We start from the raw sequence: 24,613 nt of genomic DNA, 5'->3' as shown, positions 1-24,613 counted from the left end.
CTCCCTCCCCCACTTTCTCTCTTGCTCACATGATGTCCCCTCTGCCTTCTCCCATTCCTCTTGACCTGGCTGGCTTCCACGCATTCTTCAGGATGTCTGGCCTGACTCCTGGCCCGTGTCAGGTGTCCCCGCAGTGCACCCCTGTGCACCTGTGCTGCCTCCACCCCTGCACCCCCCCTCCACGATCCAGGAGCTCCCTGGAAGACGTGTCCCTGGCCACTGCACCCCCAGCACCCGGCAAACCCAGTCACGTCCATGCCGATCTGTCACAGCCACACATGGAAGTGATGCCTGGCCTACGGTCAGTCGTCGGCTCACACCAGGCCCTGGGGCCGAACCAGGAGCCCGTCTGTAGCCCCTCTCCCTTCCTGCATCACCGTGCACCTTCGGAGATGGGAACTGATCGTACTCTTTGAGCACCTGCCAGGCACGTCACGGAGGCTGCTTCATCCGTGCCTCCCAACAGCTTGGGAGTGGGCGGCGTTTTCCCGGCTGATGGATGAAGAGCCAGGGCCCAGAGGGGAAAGACTTGCCTGGAGTCCCACAGAAGCCCCACGGCTTCCAAGATTCACTGGGTCTGAGCCAGCTTGGCTGACTCAAGTGCACGCTCTTCTCCACAGCACACTGAGTCTGGGTGATGGGTCAGATTCTTCTCCGCGTTCCCTAAGGCACCTGACCCAAAGCAGGTGGCAAGGACTACGACTACAGCAGGAAGGAGTAGGACCCTGGAGGCAGGCCAGAGGTGGGCAGGGGCTCAGGGTTGGCACTGGTAGGACACCAAAGATGGCCTCCTCGGTCACCCTGCACAAACTCCCCTCTCCAGCCTGACTCTGGCCTCACCACCCCTCGTGCAGACACTGTTCCAGGTTCCTTCCTGGCCCCCAGACTTCCTTTTTCCAAAGCCTCTCCTTCTCCAGTAGCCTGCCCCGCCTCCACCCCAAGCCTCCCCGTGACCTACAGAACAGAGCCCAGGTCCCTCCTCTGACCCCCTCAGCTCTGACATTCTGTGTCCACCCCCACACTGGCCCCAGATAGCATGGGGGCCGCACCCAGGGTGAGGGGCACAGAACATGGGGAGGCACGTGCACTGGCTTGTTTATTGCATAAAGTCTTGGAGACTCGGTAAGGCACGGAGTCCGGGAAGGGGGCGGGGTGCCCTGGGGGACGTGGTCAGGAATATCCAGGCCTCAGTGCTGGGCACCCCATCGTGGGGAGTGCTCCCACTCTCCGAGTGGCTCTGAGTGCTTCTCTCCTTCAGGACCCTCTCCTGGGGAGCCTGAGCATAAGGGGCCCTTTTTTTCCCAAGAGGGGGAGTGCAGGTGACAGGGGACAAAGGTAAGGAAGAGGCAGCTCTGTGGTCCGGATCTCATCCCTGAAGGCACTAAGAACAGGGGGCCCAGCTCAGAGGCGAGTCCTGGAGGGGGGTAGGGGTAGGGGCTCAGCGTGGCAGACTCACTGAGCCCGGAGACTCCGAGCGGGCTGGCTGCAGGGGGCCGCCTCAGCTGAAGTCTCGGTTCGGCAGGAGGAGGGGGGCCACCAGGGTCCACAGGTAGAGGAGCAACCCCGCCCAGCTGGCACAGATCTTCACCCACACGGCTGTCCACGTGCTGATCATCTTCCGGGCCTCGCCGGGTCTGCGACACACCATGATCCCAGTGAGCCGGGCCCCCGGCGCCGTGACCGCAGATCTGGCCCTGCCCTTACGACCCCGGTGCGACCTCTGACCTCGACTCTGGCTCTGACTCTGTAACCCTAGCCCCCCTCTCTTGATAGGTTTGACACCTGGCCTCAGCTATGTCTTTGACCCCAGATGTAGCTTTCGACAAATACCACCGACCTGACCCTGACCTCAATTTCAACACTGACCCCGTCCTAGACTATGTTATAACCTCACTTGGGGACCCTGGAGCTCCAGTCCTGACCTCCAACCTGGCCTCTGACCCTCAATCCTGTAACTCCATCCCTGGCCCCTGGTCTTATGACCAAGTTCTGATATCTCTGACCTTAAACTTGCCCCTTGACTCTTAAATCGTAGCTCCTTGGCCTGGAAACTTCAGGCTGCTTTACGGCCTGCTAGCCCCAATTTTAACCCAATGGCCAAATCTGTGACTTTGTGTGTGCCCAATCCCGACCCTTGACCTCATGACTCTTACTCTTGACCCTGTGACTTTGACTCTAACCCCACACCCTAAATCCTAACCCTCCCGCCGTGAATCCCAACTCTGACCTCAGAATGCAAATCACCACCCGTGATCTGTACACCCTCTTGTGCCCTGCACAAGCCCGCGGTCGCCTCCTTCTCAGGGGCTTAGTGAAGGTGCCAGCTGCCGTGCAGGGAAGCTGGGGCACGGACGGGCAGGCTCTGTGGAGGGTCCTGGACATCACCCAAGCCTTGAGCATCAGGAAGAACCCAGGGAGGGGCCAGAGGAGAGGACACGTGTGCCCCACACATCCTGGCACGGCGGGTTCCATCCGTGCGCGGCCAGGCTGCACGCACCTGTACCAGTTGGTGAGCGTCATCATTATGTGCAGGGACGCGAGCACCAGGCAGAAGTGGAAGAAAGAGTAGCTGTAGGTGACGCCGTCGTGCTCATTGTCGAAGGCCCGGCCCCCGCAGGTCGCCACCTGCTGCTGCTGCGTGGCCTCCAGCGCGGACGGGCACTCCTCTGTCTGCATCAGGTTGTTCACCTGCCGGTGGTCCGAGGAGCGCAGACTGCAGGGGGGGGGGAGGGGGGAGGGAGGAAGGAGGCAGGTGGGCAGTTCCAGGCGGCCTCGTGAGCCAGGGCGTCGGTCACAGCAACGGGCACAACGGTTCTGGAAACTTGGGGCCCGGTGACCTGCTGGTTAGGCGCTGGGCCCAGAAATGATCTAACTGCTTTGACTCTGAACTCCACTCCCACTCCCTCCGTGGCCTGAGGCAAGACACGTAACCTCTCTGAGCCTCTGTGAAATTGGGGAGAACGGCACCTCCCTCGTAGGCTTGCCAGGAGGATTAATAAGGTAAAGCCCCTCGCGCTACGCCCGGCACAGAGTATAAACTAAAGAAACAAGCACTGTTACTCAGGTTGTCCATTCGCCAGGTCTGTAAACCGGTACTGAGCACCCAGTACCGCCAGTGACATGCCAGGTATGACATTCACTAATCATGTTAATCATTAAGAATGCTCATTTGCTATCAAGTTCGTTTTCCTTCTACTTCTACTAGGTGAGCGGTTTTACCAATTATGTCCCCTTTCTTCACGTTTATAATTTAAAAATACAAGAGTAATGGTTTTTTGTCATTTCTTTTCTGTAATGAGGTCTTGGTATTTTTAACAGTATTTAATAGTTTGAGACACAAGGCAATTTTGCGGATCCAACTTGCATTTAGAAAAAAAGTGACAAGGAGGGGCTCTGGGCCCCAGCCCCACCCCATCAAGTGGAGAAGTCACTGACTGAGCTTTTGCTGACCCCGATCACCAAAACATCATGCTGACATCTAATACACAGGAGCCCAGGTCCCAGGGACGTAGCTGGGCATAGCTGTTCACACTTCTTTGCTTCCTGGGCTCTAAGAACCATGCTAAGAGCAGACAGGCCCCTGGGGTGCCTGGATGGCTCGGTCATTTCAGCATCTGACTCTTGGTTTTGGCTCAGGTCATGAGCTCATGGTTCGTGGGTTTGAGCCCCACACCAGGCTCTGTGCTGACAGCATGCAGCCTACTTGGGATTTCTCTTCTCTCTCTCTCTCTCTCTGCCCCTCCCCAGCTTGCTTTCTCTCTCTCTCTCTCTCTCTCAAAAAATAAATATATCGGGGCGCCTGGGTGGCGCAGTCGGTTAAGCGTCCGACTTCAGCCAGGTCACGATCTCGCGGTCCGTGAGTTCGAGCCCCGCGTCGGGCTCTGGGCTGATGGCTCAGAGCCTGGAGCCTGTTTCCGATTCTGTGTCTCCCTCTCTCTCTGCCCCTCCCCTGTTCATGCTCTGTCTCTCTCTGTCCCAAAAATAAATAAAACGTTGAAAAAAAAATTAAAAAAAAAATATATCAACATAATAAGAAAGATAAAAATTAAAAAAGAACAGACAGGCCCCGGGGCTCTCAGAGCCGCTGCCCAGTGACCACAGGCCGGGGAGGCGTGCGTTCCGGAAGCAGCGGGCAACAGCTGGGTGCCTGGATCGCCACCAGCAGGGACCGTGTCCTCAAGGTCTGCGGCCACTGCACGCTCACGGCCTCAGACAGGCGGCTGCTCCTCCTGGGCCTCCAGTTTCCTTTTCTGCAAATTGGAGGTGATGTGGGCCTTTCCAGGTTGAAAAAGGGATCAAATGAGGTGATGAAGAGAGACGTTTGTGAACTGCCCAGGCTTGGCTTGGAGAAAGGGTTTTGAAAAAAAGGTCAAAACAAAACAAAATGTGCAACGGCCTCAAAATGTTCCGAGACAGGTGTGCTGCTCTTAGGGGAACGGGCCCTGACCGGGATGGACGACTCGGGGAGAAGAGAGGAGCAGCACAGAGGCTCCCTCCTGGCCGTGAGGGGAGACATGGGAAGCGGCGCTGGGAGCCATGTGGGGCCTCGAGGAGGCAGTAATGAGTCAGCCAGATTGAGCGTAAACAGCAGTTCTGCTCAGTATTAGCGTCTGGTGACCCTCACAAAACAGTCACTCACCGCCACCCAGCTGTGCGAATAAATGTTCACAGCTATTGGCAATAAAAACAAACACTTGGCTCCCACTCCCTGCCAAGTTCTTTTCTAAGTGCCTTATACATACTGACTCATCTATAATCTTTCAACAATCCAGTGAAGTAGGTACTATTTTTATCTTTATTTTACAGATAGAGCAAACTAAGGCACAGAAAGAAAGGTTAAGTGACCTGCCAGAGATCACCCTGTTGGTGAGTGGCAGTGACAGGTTCAAACACAGGCAGTTTGGCTCCAGGGTCCATACCGATAAACGCTTGCTAAGATGCCCCTTTAAAAAAAGTTGTAATTGGCACAAACAACAGACACTCAGATCAATGGAACAGAATAGAGAACCCAGAAATGGACCCACAAACGTATGGCCAACTGATCTTTGACAAAGCAGGAAAGAATATCTAGTGGAATAAAGACAGTCTCTTCAGCAAGTGGGGCTGGGAAAACTGGACAGCAGTATGCAGAAAAGTGAACCTGGACCACTTTCTTACACCATACACAAAAATAAACTCAAAATGGATGAAAGCCCTAAATGTAAGACAGGAAGCCATCAAAATCCTCGAGGAGAAAGCACAAATCTCTTTGATCTTGGCCACAGCAACTTCTTACGCAACACATCTCCAGAGGCAAGGGAAACAAGAGCAAAAATGAACTATTGGGACCTCATCAAAATAAAAAGCTGCTGCACAGAGAAGCAAACAATCAGCAAAACTAAAAGGCAACCAACGGAATGGCAGAAGATATCTGTAAACGACATATCGGATATAAAGGGTTAGTATCCAAAATCTATAAAGAACTTATCAAACTCAACACTCAAAGAAAAAAATAATCCAGTGAAGAAATGGGCAAAAGACATGAATAGACACTTCTCCAGAGAGGACATCCAGATGGCCAACGGACACATGAAAAAATGCTCAACATCACTCCTCATCAGGGAAATACAAATCAAAACCACAATGAGATACCACCTCACACCTGTCAGAATGGCTAACATGAACAACTCAGGCAACAACAGATGTTGGCGAGGATGCGGGGAAAGAGGATCTCTTTTGCACTGCTGGCGGGAATGCAAGCTGGTGCAGCCATTCTGGAAAACAGGATGGAAATTCCTCAAAAAATTAAAAATAGAACTGCCCTAGGACCGAGCAAATGCACTACTAAGTATTTACCCAAGGGATACAGGTGTGCTGTTTCGAAGGGACACATGCACCCCCATGTTTATAGCCATACTATCGACAATAGCCAAAGTATGGCAAGAGCCCAAATGTCCATCGATGGATGAATGGATAAAGAAGATGTGGTATATGTATGTGTGTGTATACATATATATATATATATACAATGGAGTATTACTTGGCAATCGAAGAGAACAAAATCTTGCCATTTGCAACTACATGGATGGAACTGGAGGGTATTATGCTAAGCGGAATTAGTCAGAGAAAGACGGATATCATATGACTTCACTCGTATGAGGACTTTAAGACACAGAACAGATGAACATACGGGAAGGGAAGCAAAAATAATATAAAAACAAGGAGGGGACAAAACATAAGAGACTCTTAAATATGGAGAACAAACAGAGGGTTACTGGAGGGGTTGTGGGAGGGGGGATGGGCTCAATGGGTAAGGGGCATTAAGGAATCTACTCCTGAAATCATTGTTGCACTATATGCTAACTAATTTGGATGTAAATGTAAAAAATAAAATTTAAAAAATAAATTAAAAAAAAAAGTTGTTATGTGGGTGCCTGGGTGGCTCAGCCGATTGGGAATCTAGTTCGGCTCAGGTCATGATCTCACGGTTCGTGGGTTTGAGCCCTGCATCGAGCTCTGTGCTTGGAGCCTGGAGCCTGCTTTGGACTCTGTGTCTCCCTCTCTCTCTGCCCCTCCCCCTCTTGTTCTCTCTCTCTCTCTCTCTCTCTCTCTCTCTCTCTCAAAAATAAAAATAGACATTAAAAAATTTTTTTAAGTTGTGTGATCTTAAGTATGAGCTGCCCCCTCTCAGGTGACACTGTAGGGGTCACAACCACCCTGGGCATTGGAGGTTACCCTCTTCCTTTTACAAAGAGGAAACTGAAGCTCGGAAAGACCACACAGCAGGTGAGTGACAGAGCCTGTACCTGCTGACCCCAGTCCAGGCTTCTCCCCTGCCCCCACAGGCGCCTGCCCCTACCGAGCTGGGCACGTGCCAGCCGGCTGTGCAAGAAGCGTCCCTGGCCCAGGAGGCAGCGTCCAACCCTGCCTCCGCAGCCCAGTCATGCTGTGCCCCCCTGAGGGACTCGGTTTCTCCACTAGCACAATGCCGGACATGCACGTGTCGAGAGCGCCTCCCGGCCTGGTGTCTCGGCTCCCACATCTTCCCCTCCCTCGCGCCATCAGGCCCCGCCAACGTGACACCTCCCCAGAAGCCAGACCCCCCACTCTACCTGATGAACACGGTGCACAGGATAAAGATGATGAGCCCCACGATGCTCGGTGCATCCCACCAGTGAGTCTCGTAGCTCTCGGGGCCTGCCAGGATCGTCCCGTTGCTCAAGTGGGTCAGCAGGTGAGGGTTGCATTTCTGGTCTAGGGATGGGAGACCGGTCACCCTCAGCCCATGCAGGCCAGGTCTGAGGTAGGGCAGACAGCCAACCCAAATGGACAGACAGACATACAACTGACCGTCCAAATCCCAGCGACAGACAGAACTTAGCAGACAGATGACAGGGAAATAGATCCTGGAACAGAGAGGGTCCTCCTACTCCCTGAAAGACTAGCATGAGGAACAGGCTGGGCTGAGGTGTCCCTGACACCTGTGAGGGTCTCCAGTCCCCCCAGAAGGTCGCTACTGACCCAGGAATGAGCCCAGGCTTCCTCGAATCCAGGCCTGTACTCACCAGGGACACTGGACAGGGCCAACCAGGTGACAAATGTGGTGTAGAGCGTGATGACGGAGGCCTGCAGCAGACCCGAGTTGGGCTGGGCGTCCTGGCAGAGGCAATCCATCAGGAAGACCCCGTCAGACGTGGGGGACACCTCACCCACACCTAGCCCACTCCCTCCCAACCAGGGGACCTCAGAAAGCCCCAGCACCCTAGGGCCATCCCACCCCACACCCTTCGGGAAAACACAGTACCCAGGCCACCCACCACCCACCCCGGCTGCCCAAACATGGAGTCTCCATTCTCTCTCTTAACAAGTCATCTCAGTCGCTCCCCTGCTGAGAACGCTTCACTCTGAATTAAAGCCCTCCGGGTTCACCCCTGCTTTTTTCTCCACCTGACCACGCCCCCTCAAGCTCCTCCCCGCCCACCTCCCACCGCAGGGCAGCCACAGTGGCCTCCTCTCTGTCCACAGAACCCACCAAACCCTCTCCCCCACTCAGGGCCTTTGCACTCGCTATGCCTGCATCCGACTCTAGATTTTGGCTCAGGTCACGATCTCACTGTTCATGGGTTCAAGCCCCACATCAGGCCACGCGCTGGGAGTGCAGAGCCTGCTTGGGATTCTCCCTCCCCACTCTCTCTCTGCCCCTGCCCCCGCTTGTTCTCTCTCTATCTCAAAAAGAAAGAAAGAAAGAAAGAAAGAAAGAAAGAAAGAAAGAAAGAAAGAAGCTAACTTAAAAAAAAAGCACAGGGTCTGGAGACAGTCTGCTTGTTCCACCCCTAGCTCTGCCCCCTACCAGCTGGGTGACCTCAGGCGAGTGTCTTTCCTCCTCCAAGAAAGTATGAAAGTGGAAAGTGGGGACGATGATGGTGCACGACTAAATGACAGGACAGATGCCATCGACTGGTAGCTATTGTTATTCTTCCCCCTCTTCTCCACAGCTGTATCCCCAACACCTACAAGAGGGCCTGGTACACAGTAAGTGTTCCGGAAGTATTTGTTGAATGAATATGGATTGCTGTGTGAGCTGGGACAGAGGGATCACCCTCTGTGGGCTTCAGTTTTCTCACCTGGAAATAGAGGCTCTGACCAGAAGGGAGGTTCCCCACCTTTCTGCTAAAGACCCTCAAAGGCTACCCAAGCTAGCTGTGAAGTCCCTGGTGGGGCGAGATCCCCAACCACGAGGCACCCCTGGGCTCAGAGGCTTTCTGAAAAGCACATGATGACCTGGGGAGCCCCACCCATTACCCTAGATGTTCTGGGACTAGAAACTGTGGAACTCCCAGCACCCCCTTATTGAGGGGTCTAGGAATCGTTGCTCAGTGGTCCTCCCTGACGGTCTCCCGATTTCCATAAAGACAACAATGATAACAACAGTTAATGTCTGATGGATACTTATACTCCCGACCCTGTTCTGTGTGTTCACAAACTCTATCTCCATCCTGCAAATAACTCCAAAGACTAGGTATAATCCTCATTTTTACATTTGAGAAGAGAAAAGCACAGAGAGGTTAAGGCACTTTCCTAAAGACACCAAGCATGTAGATGTGCAAACTGGGACTCCAACCCAGGGAGGCTGACTTGGGAGTCCACACTCTTAGTCCAAGCTTCTGTGACTAACAGCCCCATCCCAGGACCCCAAGGTTCCCACCAGAAGTCCCACACACCAAGGGGCCTGGCGGCATCAGGATGGGCAAAGACAGGCAGGCTCACCTGGACCTTGGGCAGGACGGCGACAATGGAGACGCAGACGCAGAGAGTGAGGTTGAGGCCGATGAAGACCTTGCCCTCGTAGCAGGGGCCGGGGTGGGTATAGTAGATGAACAATAGCGTCACGGCCGCAATGGACAGCGTGTAGAAGAGGAGAGTGAAGAAGAAGAGGCCTGGGCAGGAAGGGTGGCAAGCAGCAGAGTCAGGAGGCACAGGGACCCCCGAGCCCTCCGGGGGCTTGTCGGGCAGTCCCCTGTGTGAGCCCTCAGCTTCCTCACTGGAGGAATGACATCGGAGTCTCCTGAATGTCTGTCATTCACCAACACCTGAACTGAGATGGCTCCCTTGCCATAAAGAAGCTAACCATGCAAAGACATATGACGGACGCACAATAAAAAGCCAACTGGAGGGGCACCCGAGTGGCTCAGTCAATTAAGCGGCCGACTTCGGCTCAGGTCATGATCTCACAGTTTGTGAGTTCGAGCCCCACATCGGGCTTTGTGCTGACAGTTCAGAGCCTGGAGCCTGCTTCACATTCTGTGTCTCCCTCTGTCTGCCCCTCGGCCGCTTGCACTCTGTCTCTTGCCTTGTCTCAAAAATAGACAACCATTAAAAAAAAAAAAAATTTTTTTTTAAAGTCAACTGGAGGGGCTCCTGGGTGGCTCAGTTGGTTGGGTGTCCAACTCTTGATATTGGCTCAGGTCATGATCTCACGGTTCTTGAGTTCGAGCCCCACATTGGGCTCTGCGCTGACAGTGCGGAGCCTGTTGGGATTCTCTCAATCTCTCTCTCTCTCTCTCTGCCCCTCACCTGCTTGTTCTCCCTCTCTCTCTCTCTTGCAATTAAAAAAAAATGAAAAGTCAACTGGATGCATAGTGACCTGCTGAAGCCCTGCTCTCTGTCAGAGAGACCAGCGTGAGAGAGGCGTGAAACCAGACCAGCTCCTGAGTGAGCCTTTCTCCTTGATCGGCTCAGAAAGACAGCTGAACAGGCACCCATTCTGCCACGGGGGCTTCAGTGACCGAGTGTCATTTGGCTGGGTCTGGGCTGGCTGTGCGTGGCCCGTCCTGTGGGAACCGCTGAACTCAGACCCCGCCAAGGCCTCTCCGGTTCGGCTCTCCTCTGACCACCCCCTCAAGTGACCCCAGAGCCAGCTGCCCCTTCCCTCCATCTGCCCTAGACAGTTCAACTGCTGCCCTGGGGCAGGGGGCTGTTCCAGATGCCCTCGAGGCTTTCCTGTAGCTGCGGGGACGCCCTGATGCTCAGGAAGTCCCAGTCCCCGGGGTCTGGAGGCTGAGTGGCGGTGCTCACCTGCATACCACGCCCGGGAGTCACGTTCCTCGGCCTTGCCCAGCCACCTCTGGTTCCAGGAGTGCGCGAAGTCGATGAACAGTACCAGCTGGATGAGGATGAAGAGGAAGGAGCCCACGACACCACAGTAGAACCAGACTGGGTGGGGAGAGGGGAGGGAGAGGTGAGGGGAGAGGAGGCGAGGCCGTAGGGGAGCAGCCTGAGCGCCAGGCTTCCTGGGATTTACGCAGCAGGCACGCTCCCGTTGTCTCCCTCTCACACACATTTATCCAGTCGACAACCGTTCATGCCACGCCTCTGTGATGGCGACACTGAGAAACAGCAGAGTCCCTGCCCTCAGGGATGTCCTTAGCCATGCACAGAGATGCTGCGTGGCAGGTGGCAGGGTCAGGCTGAGGCACGTTCCGCAGGCCCCCTCACGTTGTCTAAAGGCCATGTGGCCAAGCACCAGGGTGCTGTCTCCCTGGGGCGGGGGGGGGGGCAGCGACCCGGCCAGCAGCCTGGGGTCCGTGTGCCGAGGCAAAGAGCAACCCCCACCAGTGCTCCTCCCTCTGGAGACCCCACCTCCCCCCTGGGAGCCCCCATCCCTCCCACCAAGGCCGCCTACCGTTGGAGAAGGAGCCGTCAGGGATGTAGAATGCGCCCACGGTGATGCCCACGAGGACCAGGAACTTAAAGAACCAAAATCTATTGGGGGTGGGGAGAAGAGCCAGGGGGGCTAAGTGGGGGGTGGGCCCCAGAACTCCCACCCCCAAAGAGCAGGTACTAGGACAGGTGAAGAGGGACTTTCTAGTGGTCTGATGGGCACAGAAAGTCTGTCCTGGCCCTTGAAAAACCCTGAGGGGCAGAGGGAAGGACCAAGCTGGAGTGACAGTGATCACCCAGGTTCCTGCCCAACCGTGTCACTACAGTGCTGTGTGGCCTTAGCATGTTCTTGCCCTCTCTGACTTACTCATCTGAGAAGTGGGAGCAACTCACTGAGCTGATCTCTGTGCTTTGGTGGCTCCTGAGTGGGGGCAGGGCCTGGAGCTGGAGTCGGGCAGGGGGTCCTAGCTGCGGGCAGGGGCGCCCTCACCCGTTCTGGATGGCAGCCCTGGGGTCCCGGCTGCTGCGCACGCAGAGCATGAGCAGGGTGAAGAGGAAGAAAAAGGCTGCCGTCGCAAAGCACATGCGGTAGACGGCGCGGTGGCCGAGCAGGGAGCCACAGTCGATGTGGCCCTGCAGGACGATGGGGGTCCCGGCCCCCTCCTCACACACCCACGGCAGCTGAAGGGAGAGAGAGCAGCGTGAAGGCCCCTGCCCCTGGAACTCCGGGCCGACTCTGCCAAGGCCTGCCAGGAGGGAAGCCCCCTCCTTCCCCTCCATCTGCACCCCTGCCCACCGCTGGGGCTGAACTCCGGAGAGTGAGCGTCCCCCCCATCCAACCCGGGACAGATGGGGACACAGGGTCCAGTCACAGGTCGTTACTCTCTGCGTGTCTCCCTGCTGTCGCACCTGCAGCCTCAGGACCTCATGGCTCTGTCGAAAGCAGGGTTCCCCCTAGTGCTCTCCTCCATCACCCACATCAGAACCCCCGGAGATTCTGGGGGAAAGTGAGATTCCAGGGCCCCTCTCGGAGTCTCTGAGGCGGGGGCTGAGAGTCTGCATTTCTAGCACACTCCCCAGGGCATTCGTACCTTCACACACGCGCACACATGTTAGAGCCACTGGCCTAAATGTCGCCCTGGATCTGTGCCAGGCTATGAAACGCGGAGAGGAAGGGAAGAGAGGACCCCAAACGGGGCTTGAGCACGAAGGAGGGGACAGCATGCCCCGGGGCCAGTGTCCAGGGGACAACGATGATTAGTAAGATTCTCCAAGGGAGACTTATGAGAAACCAGAACTCCCACGTGAGGTTCAAACTCTCCTCCCCACGTGAAGAAATGCCCCTGTCACCAACCCCGGGTCACTCCTGCCCAGCGTCCTCAGAGGGCTGGGCACCCCCAGCCTGCAGCAGCGGGGCCTTCGCTGCAGGCCAGTCCTCCAGGCCACCTCGCTCCCCTGCCTGCCCTCAGGGCCGCTCACCTTGTAGAGCTGACTCTCCACACCAGGGCTCAGCATGATGATGGACACCAGCACCCCCAGGAAGAGGAAGGCCGTGAAGATGAGGCGGGTCACGGTGGAGTTAGGACTGGAGGGACAGCAGCTGCACAGGATGCAGGGGGCAGAGCCACAGAGGCAGGACGCCTGCAGGGGAGGGCAGGAGGGCACCCTTACTCCCCCCCTCCTCTCCCCTTCCCCATCTGAGCAGGAGCACCCATGACCACCACGCCTTCCCTGTCCCCAAATCCTGGCGGAGCCTGCCCTCTTCCTGCCAGACAGGGACGCACCTCCTTCCCAGATGTTATCCCATTTAACTTTCAAGCCCCAGAGGAAACCAAGCCTCGAAAAGGTTGGGTCACACTGTTTCTGATGCAGGGGGAAGCAGAGTGGTAAAAGATAGATAGATAGATAGATAGAGCGATCCATCTAGAAGACCAGCTCTGGCCCTGATAAGCTGTGTGACCGTATTTAACTCACTCAACCTCTCTGAACCTCAGTTTCCCCTTCTATAAGGTGGGAATCATAACGGTACCTATTTGCCACAGGAATTTTATTTCATTTTATTAATGTTTTATTCATTTTTGAGAGGGAGTGAGCAGGGAGGGGACGGGGTGGGGGAGACAGAGGATCTGAAGTGGGCTCTGAGCTGACAGCAGTAAATCCGATGTGGGGCTTGAACTCACGAACTGTGAGATCATGACCTGAGCTGAAGTCCGGACACTCAACTAACTGAGTCACCACATGCCCCAGGAATTTGAAATTGTAACCCGCTCAGGCTTCCTTTCTCCGCTCCCTGCTTAGCTTCTCTCCATAGGACTTACTATCATCTGACTGGCTGTGTATTTTACTCATGTGTGTCCCCCTCCTGTTTCTAGCACATCAGCTCCACCAGGGCAGGGGTTGTGGTCGTCCCAGAAAGCGGGGGATAGCGCCTGGCTCACAGCAGGAGCTCAGTGACTACCTAGTGAACAAAGGCAAAGTGTCTGGCATAGCCCCAGACATATGTTAAGACCTCAAGAAACATTCAGAGAAACGCCTGCTGAGTGAATGGAATGTAGAATTGTGAGTGGCTGTGATTTCCTGCTCCGGGGCGGTCTAACCCTTTCCCTCCCCCGGCTCCTCTGCCCAAGCTGGCGCCAGTCAGCCCCTGGCCTCCCTGGGACTGGCTGAAATCACTCTGGGGGCTGCTGATGCCACAGTATTCACAGCTGGCGCCCCAAAAGAAGGCTGACCCTCCTGGGAACCGGGATATACCTGGTCACCCGTCTGTCTTCCCCCAAACAGCCCCAGCTCCTCACCCAGGCATTTAAGAATCAACAGCAAGAAAGACACCGGCTCTGCCCTCCTACAGGAACACACTCAACGATCATTACGCCTGTCCTGGTAGGTGCTGCCCTGAGAGTCACTGAGGGGGGCCCACTTTAGACTGGGGGTAGCGGGTCCCTTCCCTGAACAAGTGACATTTAAGCTGAGCTGGAGAATGAGGAGGCCCTCTCCCGACCAAGGGGAAGAAAGAGTGTTCCAGACAGAGGGAACACAGGCGGAGGCTGCTCTGGGGCAGGCAGGAGCCGGACGATGGAGGAAGAGCCCGGCAGCCATGTGCAGAACCGTGGTGTTGACCCTAAGAGCAGAGGGCATCCATCAAGGGGTTAAAGCTGGGGACAGGAAAAGCCTTACACTGCGAGACTGGCTCGACAGAGAGCAGGCTGAGAGGGACCCAGCACCCTACTTCCTGGACTGGTCACCAGACACACAGCACAGTCTGCTTGAAATGTAGCTGCCCTCCCGTCTCCCCTTCCCTTCTTCCCAAGAATAGAAACGCCCCTGGAAATGCCCCGTCACCCATCTCTCTCACACGCACAGCCAAGTACAATGAAATTAAATACTTGCAGAATGAATTTCTTCTTCATGGCCCAAATCATAACTTGTCCAGCAACTCACGGTTACACGTTGCGGCACTCACCGCAAGCCCTGCCTCCTACCCCTGGCCACCTTCTCGGGGGTGAGGGGACAAGCAAATGCCAGAAAAGTGTTTTACAGACATAAAGAACCTTCTGGCTATCAGACAGACTGGCTATTAGTCCCATTTTACAGATGAGGAAACTGAGATCAGAGAGGTTAAGAATGTGCCAGAGTCACCCGGCAAGTGGACAGCGGTGCTGAGAGCCAAGGAGTGATAGTGACAGCTACCCTTTATGAGTTATCTGGTCCCAGGCACCCTGGTAAGCAAGCACCTTACCTACATTAAGTGTCGCTGACACTATGGAGCAAGTGTGTCGTAACCTCCCACATACAAATGGGGAAAATGACTCAGACAGGCGACACGACCAAGGTCATACATAGCAAGTAAGCTGAAGACCTGGGGTTTGAGCTCATGTCTGTCTGTACCAAGGGCTCACTAGCTCATCAATGGCAGTCTCATTTAATGTCAAAACAGTCCCTCCAATGCCAGAAAAAGCCAACGGTGGCCCACAAGCACTGATCTCGGGAGCCAGAAGTTGAGGTGCCCGAGTCAGAGCCTGGCTCTGGCTTGTTACCATCTCCGTTTGAGACCTAAGAAAAGCTTCCCCACTGCAATCAGGGAAGGGGGAGGGGGCTTGGCCTTTCGATTCACTCTAATTCTTGGAGATCAAAATCCAGGTGTTGCTGACACTCGAAACCTCGGAATTTTCCCAGGGCCGGCAGCCAGACAGACCAGACCGGGGAGAGAAAGACACACACCAGCCGCCACTACCAGCGGCTTCCGGTGGGTTCTTGGGCACCTTGGAATCGTTCCTACATTCTGACCGGGTCACTCCACCTCCAGCATCGCTGCTACAAGAACCTCTTCCTACAGAGCTACCAGCTCACGCGAGCAAGGGCAGACACGTGCATACACGCATACACACGCGCACAGGCAAGATCGTCGCGGCACTGTTCACACAAGGAAAGGACTAGGGGAAAACTGAAAAGAACTAAATGCCCATCAAGACATCGTGGTCCTCCCCTAAGAGGGATTCTCTGCTGAATGCAGCAGATGCGTAGATGATACTTCAGTGGGTACGTGTAGCTAAACAGAAGTCAATATAAATTATGCCTCGATAAAGTTGATTTTATTACTAAAGAAGAAAACTTTTAAATAAAGACAAGGGGCGCCTGGTTAAGCGTCCGACTTCAGCTCAGGTCATGATCTTGCAGTCCGTGAGTTCAAGCCCGGAGTTGGGCTCTGTGCTGACAGCTCAGAGCCAGGAGCCTGCTTGGGATTCTGTGTCTGCCTCTCTCTCTGCCCCTCCCTGGCTCTCAAAAGTAAACAAACGTTAAAAAAAATGTTTTAAATTAAGACAAAAATAAAATGGACATGAAGCTTTAGGTTTTACGGGCCTATGAGAATCTCAAAAGACTGCAAATAACCTAAATGTCCTGCACCAGGGGCCAGGGGTGGTCCATTTACTCCAAGGACCGTAACAGGGGCAGGAAAGAAAAAAGTCACCGGGCTGCAGAGCAACACGGACCAACATGTATGATGCAATGTGAGAAGCCAAGGCAGCCACGGAGCTGCTCCTGTGCTACGATTACAAACCCCCTCCCCCAAATGCACTCAGGGGAACCGCAGCAACAGAGAGGCACCAGAACACTGGCTGTGTCCTAGCAGCAGCCGGGTCCTCAGGAAGGGGAATCAGGTAGGGTCCTCGGGAAGGGGAATCAGGTAGCCCCGCGTCTCAGCGTTTTCAGGCTGCAGGGCTCCTTGGCATTCAACTGGTCCAGACTTTCTAATGAAGAATCACCCGGAAAGTAGCCTCTGCCGTTCACACACTGCCAACAACGAGGAGCTCAGCTCACTACTTGAGGAGCTCAAGTCATCGGTTCATGGTTTGTGGGTTTGAGCCCCACATCAGGCTCTGTGCTGACAGCTCGGAGCCTGGAGTCTACTTCGGATTCTGTGTGTGTGTGTGTCTCTCTCCCTCTCTGCCCCTCCCCTACTTTTGTGCTCTGTCTCTCAAAAACAAACATTAAAAAAAAAATAAAGCTGTATTGTTTAAAACCAACTGGCCCTCCACTTCTGGGTATTAGTCAAAAGCAAGGACTCAAACAGGTATCTGCACACTCAAGTTTATAATAGCGTTATTCACAACAGTCGAAAGGTGGAAGTCAACCAGGTATCCGTGGACCACGAAACGCGGTCTATCCATACAGCAGAATATTACTGAGCCTTAAAAGGGAAGGAAGCTCTACACATGCTACGACACTGAAGAACCTTGAGGACATTACAGTGAGTGACACAAAGCAGAAAGACAGAGAGCAGACTGGGGGGTTACCAGAGGCTGGGGAGAGGGAGGTAGGGATTATTACTGAATGGGCAGGGAGTTTCAATTTGGGAAGATGAAAAAGTTCTGGAGATGGAGGGTGGGGCTGGCAGCACAACAATGTGAATGTAGCTCACTGCCACTGAACCCCCACACTTAAAAATGGCTACACTGGTCAGTTTCATGTGATGTGGATTTCACCACAAGAAGGAAAAAGAGGGGGCAGTTTTCAAAGAAGAGTGAGCACTTAGCTAGGTGGGGAAGGGAAAGGTGTTCCTGCAAGGGGATTGGCACCTGCTAAGCTGTGAGAAACACAGTAGCTTCGGGGCAGCTGGCAAGAGAGGCTACAGGGGTGACGGAAGTGACGGCCAAGGTCCCTGCGGGCAGTGCCAGGGAGTCTGCACTTTATCCTGAAAGCCATGAGCAAGACTGGTGCGGAGGAAGCAGAGCATCAGATCTGCATTACAGAAATGTCACTTTGGGCACAGACGGAAGACAGACAGAGGGGGTGGTGGGCGGTACCTCTGGGAACAGGGCGAGAGCGCTGGTGGAACAGATTCCAAAAGGGAAGGAAGACAGATCCCAGAGTTTTTGTTGTGTGCTTTAACCCACGATATTTCCCCCTCTCGTTCATCTGGGGTGATATCGTTTCGATATCATAAAAACAGATCTCCATTTTAAATATATATACCATGTTTCCTAAGATAAATTACAAGCTCCTTGAAAACCAAAAAATAAAAGGTTAAAATGCAATCTTTTTAAGAAAAAAAATTTTTAATGTTTATTTATTTCTGAGAGCGAAAGAGCACGAGTGGGATAGGGGCAGAGAGAGAGAGAGGGAGACACAGAATCCCAAACAGGCTCCAGGCTCTGAGCTGTCAGCACAGAGCCCGACGCGGGGCTCGAACTCACATGACTGTGAGATCATGACCTGAGCTGGAGTCAGACGCTTAACTGAGCCACGCACAGGCGCCCCGTTAAGATTTTATTCTTAAGTAATCTCTACACCCAACCTGGGGCTCAAACTCACAACCCCGAGATCAAGAGTTGCATGTTCTTCACTCATATGAGGACTTTAAGAGACAAAATAGATGAACATAAGGGAAGGGAAGCAAAAATAATATAAAAATAGGGAGGGGGACAAAACATAAAAGGCTCTTAAATATAGAGAACAAACAGAGGGTGGCTAGAGGGGTGGTGGGAGGAGGGATGGACTAAATGGGGAAGGGGCATTAAGGAATCTGTTCCTGAGATCATTGTTGCTCCATATGCTAACTAACTTGGATGTAAATTAAACAATAAATAAATTAAAAAAAAAAAAAAGACTTGCATGGTCTACAGACTGAGCCAGCCGGGCACCCCTAAAATGGTAAATTTTATGTTATGGATATTTTGCCACAATGATACAAAAAACTGGTCCCAGCCAACCTAGGACTAGACGAAATACAAGAGAGAAGAGATCAGCCCCCAAAACACTCAGTGCACGCTCACTTCCCCCTGCAGCACTAAGAGTAATAGCCTTTTCCCCACCGTGGAACTCAGTTTCCTCTGCCATAAAATGGGCTCCTGTGGGCAGGACAGTGAAGTGGCTCAGACAGAGCCCAGGCTCTACAATCAGACAGCCGGGATGTCACGGGCTTGACCACTTCCTCGAATGTGGTCTTGAGCATTTTACCACCCTGGGGTGCTTCGAGTAGCCACTGCAGGCCAGCCTCCTGCTAAATATACTGGCGTGTTCATCTCAGTTCCATTTAATCGTCCCAACTGAGAGAGGCCCCACCGTTCTCCCCACTTCCTAATCTCTCAGCCCCAGGGAGAGGGGACCAGTGACTGCCCACGGTCCCACAAGCAGAGGAGATGGAGGGGCCGAAGTCACTGCCCTCACCAGGATCTGAGTCCCATAGTCTGACCCTTTCCTGCTCCCTCACACGTACAGGGCAGAGAATTAGATTCTACGGCAGGCAGATATTCAAGGAGGCCTTCCCGAAACATTCGGCCGTGTGCTGGCTTGCCCTGTGACTCCCATCCTGTTGTGCGCCCATCTTTGTTTATTTTATTTTATGTATTTTAGAGAGAGAGTGAGAGAGAGGACAAGCAGGGGAGAGGGGCAAAGGGAGAAAGAGAGAATCCCATTGTGGGACCATCTTATCTTCTCTGAGCCAGGACTCATGCTCGGCCCAATACAAATGCTGACCCAAGGGCATGATGGGCAGATGCAAATACGTCAAGGCTAGAAGTCTTCTCCAAGGATCCTCAGACTCCAGAATGTTCCAAAGATGCCCAGGAGCCCCCTATTAGAACTTTGCTCCTATGGGGCAAATCTCCATTGAAACAGGTTGTTATCAGTGTCCAGTCACACCCAACTGCACCGCTTAATACTGTGTGGCTGTGGAGAAATCACCTTCCCTCTCTGATCCAGTTTCATCATTTGTGAGAATGATTAACTACCTCACTGGGGTCACTGTGAGGACTGAATGACGGGATACATATATAGTGCTCACTGCAGTGCTGGCCTGTGCCACCACTGGACAGCGCCTGGACCAGGAAATCAGATTTTAATCTTGACTCTGCGGTTCCCTATCCGTTCACTGTGCAACCTTTGGAAAGTCAGCTAACCTCTCTGAGCCGCAGTTCTCTTCATCTGCGTGTTGAGGGTTCGAGCAAACCTGTCATGTGGCTTCTGGTCTCAGCCTTGTAGGATTCCGTGACTCAGTGACCAGCTTAGGCTCCAGAGGGAATTCTCCACCCACCTTTCCAAGATGAGAATAACAATAGCTCACTATTGGCCAGGAACTGGGTGGGGCACTTTTCAATCTTCCTCAAATGGCATTATGAAGGAGGTGGCGAGACCAGGCACAGGGGATTGGCAGGTCGCCCCTCAACGGGTGCCACTCCCAAGCTAGCGCAGCCAAATGGAAATCTGGTCAACTTGGAGGAAGCTCTCCCTCCCCCACCAGGAAGCAAACCCCTCTTGGCCACCAGAGCCAGCCCAAACCTAGAATTCACTGGGCAGAAAGGGATCTCGGGGACCAGCTCTTGATTCTGCACACGTGCGCCCCCACAGACGTCACAGGTGGGTAAATGGAGGCCCAGAGAGGACAGGGACTGTCCAGAGACCCACTCTACAGCTTTTCTGTGCAGATATCACTCTCAGAAAATGGTTGTGAAGTAAATCGCTAGATCCCTAAGTTGCCACCCTTACATCCCATCCTAACGCACAGACAAATCAGGGACAAAGGAAAGCAAGTCCTGAGATTCAGCAGCCACCAGACCCCCCTCTTCCTCTCTGTTCCTCTTTGTGTAGGGCAGAGGGGGAGGGAGCTGCCTGAATGAACCTCGGGTTTAATGAGGGGAAGAGGGAAAGGAGAGGGGGCTGGGAAGAGGGAAAGGAGAAGGGGCCTCCCAGCCGGGGTCTGGCTGAAGCTCCTCCCCTTTGCTGGCTGCGGGCCCCAAAGCAGAGGCTGGCTGCCCCCCACCCCAGGTCCCTGGGCCCAGGCTCCCAGGTACTCCCCCCAGGCTCTCAATTCCTGGGTTTTCCAACCCAGAGTTGGGCCCGGTGGCGGTGACAAACCAAACCGACCTCACTCAGGGGTGGCTTAGAAAGGCGGATGGGGGCTTCCTCCCCACCCGCATTTCAGGCTATGGGGCCCAGAGTGGGAAGGGGCTGGGGTTCCTTGGGGAACTGCCCGCACTTAGCGTGAACCAGGCTGAATGAGGCAGAGAAGGACGCAGAGAGACAGAACTGGACGGTAGGACAGACGGACAGACACCCGTGAGACAATAACCGATGGAGCAGCCACGGGCGGACAAAGACAGTCGGATAAACGAACGGACAGGAACAGATGTCAGACAAATACACATGGACAAACTGAGGCAGGCGGACAGGGCCACAGGCTGACGGACGGACTGCCGGAGAGACAGAGAAAGACACACCGCAGAGAGGGGCAGGGACCAGGCGGGCCACACAAAGAATCATAATGTCCGAGAGGGAGACGAGGGGCGCCCCGCGAGGAAGTTGGGCCAGCGGGGGCCGCGGCGCGCACCCCCACCCCGGGCTCTGGGCCTCAGTGTCCCCAGTCCCCGGGAGGGGCGCCCGCCCAAGGCCCTCCCCTCCCCCCGCAACCCCGGCGCGCCCCGACCCCTCCCCCCGGCGGTAACCCGAGCCCCGGACACCAGCTGTCCCCGGCGCCCGCGGGTCCGGGATGGGGGTGGGGGGACCGAGGGACACGGGGACCCGAGGGGCAAGGTGGCGGGGTGCGGGCCCCGAAAGACAAGTTTGGAGGAAGGAAAAAGAAGAAACTATTTGGAGGAAGACGACGGGACAAAAGTGCGGGGCCAAAGAAGGAGCCGGCGGCGCGCGGGCGGGCTCGGGGCTCGGGACTCACGCAGCTGAGCAGGGAGCAGGCGCCCAGGCAGGCCCCCATGGCGGCGGCTTGGGGCGCGGGGCGCGGGGCGCCGGCGGCGAGTTCGCTGGGGCTCCGGACGCCCGGTCCTGGCCCCGCCCCCGCCCCGCCCCGGCCGGGCCCCGCCCCCGCCTCGCCCAGCCCCACCTGCCGAAGCCGCTCGTCGCTTTCCGGCGGCGCTCGGAGCCTCCCGAAACTCACCTGGGGCAGGTGCGCCCGGGCGAGACCGGTAGGGAAAGTGAGCGGGGGGGGGGGGGGGGGGGGGGCCAGGATTCCCCGCGGCCGTGCGAGCCGTGCCGCCGACCCGACTCTGCCCCGGGTGCAAGTCCTGGTCCAAAGCGAGGGTTTGGAAATACCGAGACCCGGGTTCGAGTCCGACCGAGGCCACGGTGCGACCTTACAACACTGCCCCCCTCCCCAGGCGCTGAGGCCAAGTTGTGGTCACCCCAAACCCCTCGGTGTAGAGCCTCTACCCAAAACATGGGTGTTGAATGGCGCATGATTGGATAAAGAAAGTTGGGCAAGTCGCTTCACCTCTCTGAGCCTCAGTTTCCCCATCTGTAAAGTGAGGATGCCCACCTCATGGGGCTGTTACGACACATAATAGATGCCTGACAAATGTGAGCTCTTCATCATCCCTGTTGCTCCTAAGACCCCGGCCTCGCACTCTTTCAGCCATCCTTCCCTCCATCCACCTGTTGACTCCTGTCTTGGGCCACCCGCTCCCCTGAGCCATTCCTGCTGGCCGGCTTATTGCCGCCTAGAGATGCCCAAACTCTGGCCCCCAGCTAAGGAGGTCAGAAGGGGTGGGTGGATCACATTTCCAGCCGACCACACTGCAGGGTAGGTGGTAGAGACCCAGAAGGGGAGCTCTGTAATTACTCTCAGTTTACCCTCCAGCCCTCTCCTCACCCAACCCTATACAGATAATGTTAGGGCAGGAGGTCTAGGTGCCTCACAGCTGGCCCTGGGGCCAAAGACCCGGCCTGACTGCCTCCTTGGGTGATTCATAGGGTGTCAGGCTATTAATTGTGACCAGGACTGTTCCACAATCACACCCTACAGTTTCCCTCCTCCACACTTTTGTCCACATGACTGCCTCCCCCGCCGCCACCGGAAAGTCTTCCCCACTCCCGGAAAGTCTTTTTTTCTCCTTGCCCCCCTTTCTTGGAAGACTTTTTCTCCTTGCCCCCCACCCCCTTGGAAGCCTTGCTCACGTTCCATACCTACCTTCTCAGTAAAGAGAACCACCAACACCTCCAAACCACTACCCGGCCCAATTAGGAACGAATATCCGCCAGCTTCTATGTGTTTCTACCCAGCAGGCCCCTGTTATGGCCTCACAAATAACTAAAGTTACCACAAAGCTCGAGCATGTACCAAATTCTGTCACCCACACGGTCCCATTCAAGCCCCACAATAACGCTGAGAAGTAGACTAATTGCCCACCCCATCCAATTTGCAGATGAGGAAACTGAGGCTCAGGGAGGTAAACCGATGTGCTATATGGCAGCTGAGCACGGAACGAACAGTGGCCGTGACTATGGCGTGTTCTCGTTATCGTTACTCAAGGCCACACAGGTCAGAAGGGCGGGGCCGGAAGACCACCAGGCCTGGCCTTGACCTCAGAACCCAAGGTCTGCCCCTGACATCTCACTGCCTCTCTTGGAAAGCAGAGGTGACGATACCCTCTCTTTCTCTCCAGTAATAGGCGCAGTGCTGGCCTAGTCTGAGACCCTCAAGAGACTTTGTCCAAGTCGCGTCTATGCCAGCACCAGGCCTGGCACGCAGTGAGTGGTTGGTGCTTGCTGCATGAATGCATGTCTGAATTCTACTGTAAGCCTAGTTTCCTCAGCTTGCTTGTGACTGGTCTGATCCCCAAAGAGCCCATTCCCAGCCCTCTTCTCTCCAGCCATCCTCTGTGTCTGGAATGCTACCAAGCAGGCTGAAGTGAGCCCTTCTCACAGCTGTCCACCCCTGGGTCAGCTTCTTCTGACACGTGTGCCCCAAGGGCCTAAGGCTTCCTTCCTGAGCCTCTCCCTGTCTCCCACAGCCTGATCCAGGAGGAGGCATCCAAAACCAAGATAAGCAATAGCTGGGGGTGGGGGTGGGGGGCGGGGGGTGTCACTTCACCTCCATCACCTCCCCTGAAATGGGGGTGCTCGTGCTGCTTAACTTCACTGAGCAGTTGTGGACACGGAGAAAGCACTCGAAGCAAGAAGCAGTCGTCTGAAAGGAGGGAGGGATTAACAGGACCCCAAATACCGCGTATGGTTTTAGGTTGCCATGTTCCAGAGCAGAGTGATGCACGGCCATTGTCCCAGTGCCCCCCTCCCCGAGATCCCCAAGACCGAGGCGTGCGGCCCCCACAGCCCCCACGGCACCCTGCATGGAGGGGCCACCCGCGCTGTGGATAACTCACTGGGCTGCTTTCTCCCGGCGACCCCTCCTCCTTCAGCCTCATGCTTCTCATCTGTAAAATGGAGACCATGATTTTTGCTTGAGCTATCTCAGGGGGTTATTGAGAGGTGAAATGAGGAGGTAGATAAAGAGGCTTCGTTTCTTGCATCTTGCGCAGCCCGCCCAGCCCTCTCCCAGTCTTGAACCTCCTGCGTGGACCAGAGTCACTCTGTCTCTCACGCCTCCGGAGGCAAGATCACGGTCAGCAGCTTCTCTGAGCCTCACTGGAGGTGGGGGACTCAGGATCATCACAGCTTTTCCAACCACATCAAACTATGTCAACTGTGCCCATTGAGAGAAATACGCAAGAGTTCTTTGGTCCATCCCTCTGTGCCTCTCACCCAACCCAGGCAGGTGCTCAGCTCTCCAGATGCCAAAGGAAACAATCTCTACCTTCTTTGCCACTCACCCCAAGGCTTCTCCAATCTGATCTCACCGGGCCTCAGTTTTCAAATCTCAATATAAGAATAATCCCCTGATCAAGCTCCCAGTGACCCCCAGCATTCCCCGGTCCATTCTTGTCCCATCCTTTCTTACCATTCTCCCGTCCATAAGGACTCAGATGCACTCCCTTTGATCCTCCTATCTGCTGGGCCTTGCTCTCCCCACTGGCCTCCACTTCCTGCTTCTGACCCATTTAACAGAGTGGGGCTGAGGCTATCTCTCATGAATATGCATGTGGGATAATGAGGGCTTGGGACTGGAGGAGGATGTGGGAAGTGGTGTTCACTAAGCACCCTCCACCCGCTCTCCCCCTACCCAGCCCCCTACCAAGGCTGTCCTCCCCCCTCAAGGTGCATGGGAGTTTGGGGCAAAGGTTGAAATCATAGT

General features: G+C 54.9%; 1 protein-coding gene across 2 annotated transcripts; it reads right to left on the bottom strand.

The window, feature by feature from the left end:
* Nucleotides 1-1,078: 1,078 nt before the first annotated feature.
* On the bottom strand, nt 1,079-24,370 carry SERINC2 (serine incorporator 2). 2 transcript variants are annotated; one of them, XM_045476457.1, is made up of 11 exons: nt 24,320-24,370; nt 23,745-23,795; nt 12,619-12,780; nt 11,630-11,820; nt 11,162-11,241; nt 10,555-10,692; nt 9,247-9,416; nt 7,545-7,635; nt 7,092-7,233; nt 2,498-2,713; nt 1,079-1,634 (listed from the first exon to the last, which is right to left on the bottom strand). In XM_045476457.1, exons 1-11 carry the CDS (start codon nt 24,332-24,334, stop codon nt 1,499-1,501), a joined length of 1,392 nt encoding a protein of 463 aa, XP_045332413.1. In that variant the 5' UTR covers nt 24,335-24,370; the 3' UTR covers nt 1,079-1,498. The 2 variants fall into 2 exon arrangements, with proteins under 2 accessions (XP_045332413.1, XP_045332414.1); XM_045476458.1 differs by lacking the exons at nt 23,745-23,795; nt 24,320-24,370 and adding an exon at nt 21,305-21,424.
* Nucleotides 24,371-24,613: the final 243 nt, after the last annotated feature.

This window comes from Leopardus geoffroyi, chromosome C1 (genome assembly GCF_018350155.1).
Source record: "Leopardus geoffroyi isolate Oge1 chromosome C1, O.geoffroyi_Oge1_pat1.0, whole genome shotgun sequence".
Classification (NCBI taxonomy): domain Eukaryota; kingdom Metazoa; phylum Chordata; class Mammalia; order Carnivora; family Felidae; genus Leopardus; species Leopardus geoffroyi.
Note: the sequence above shows the minus strand (reverse complement) of the source record. Positions and strands in the feature narration are given on the sequence as shown.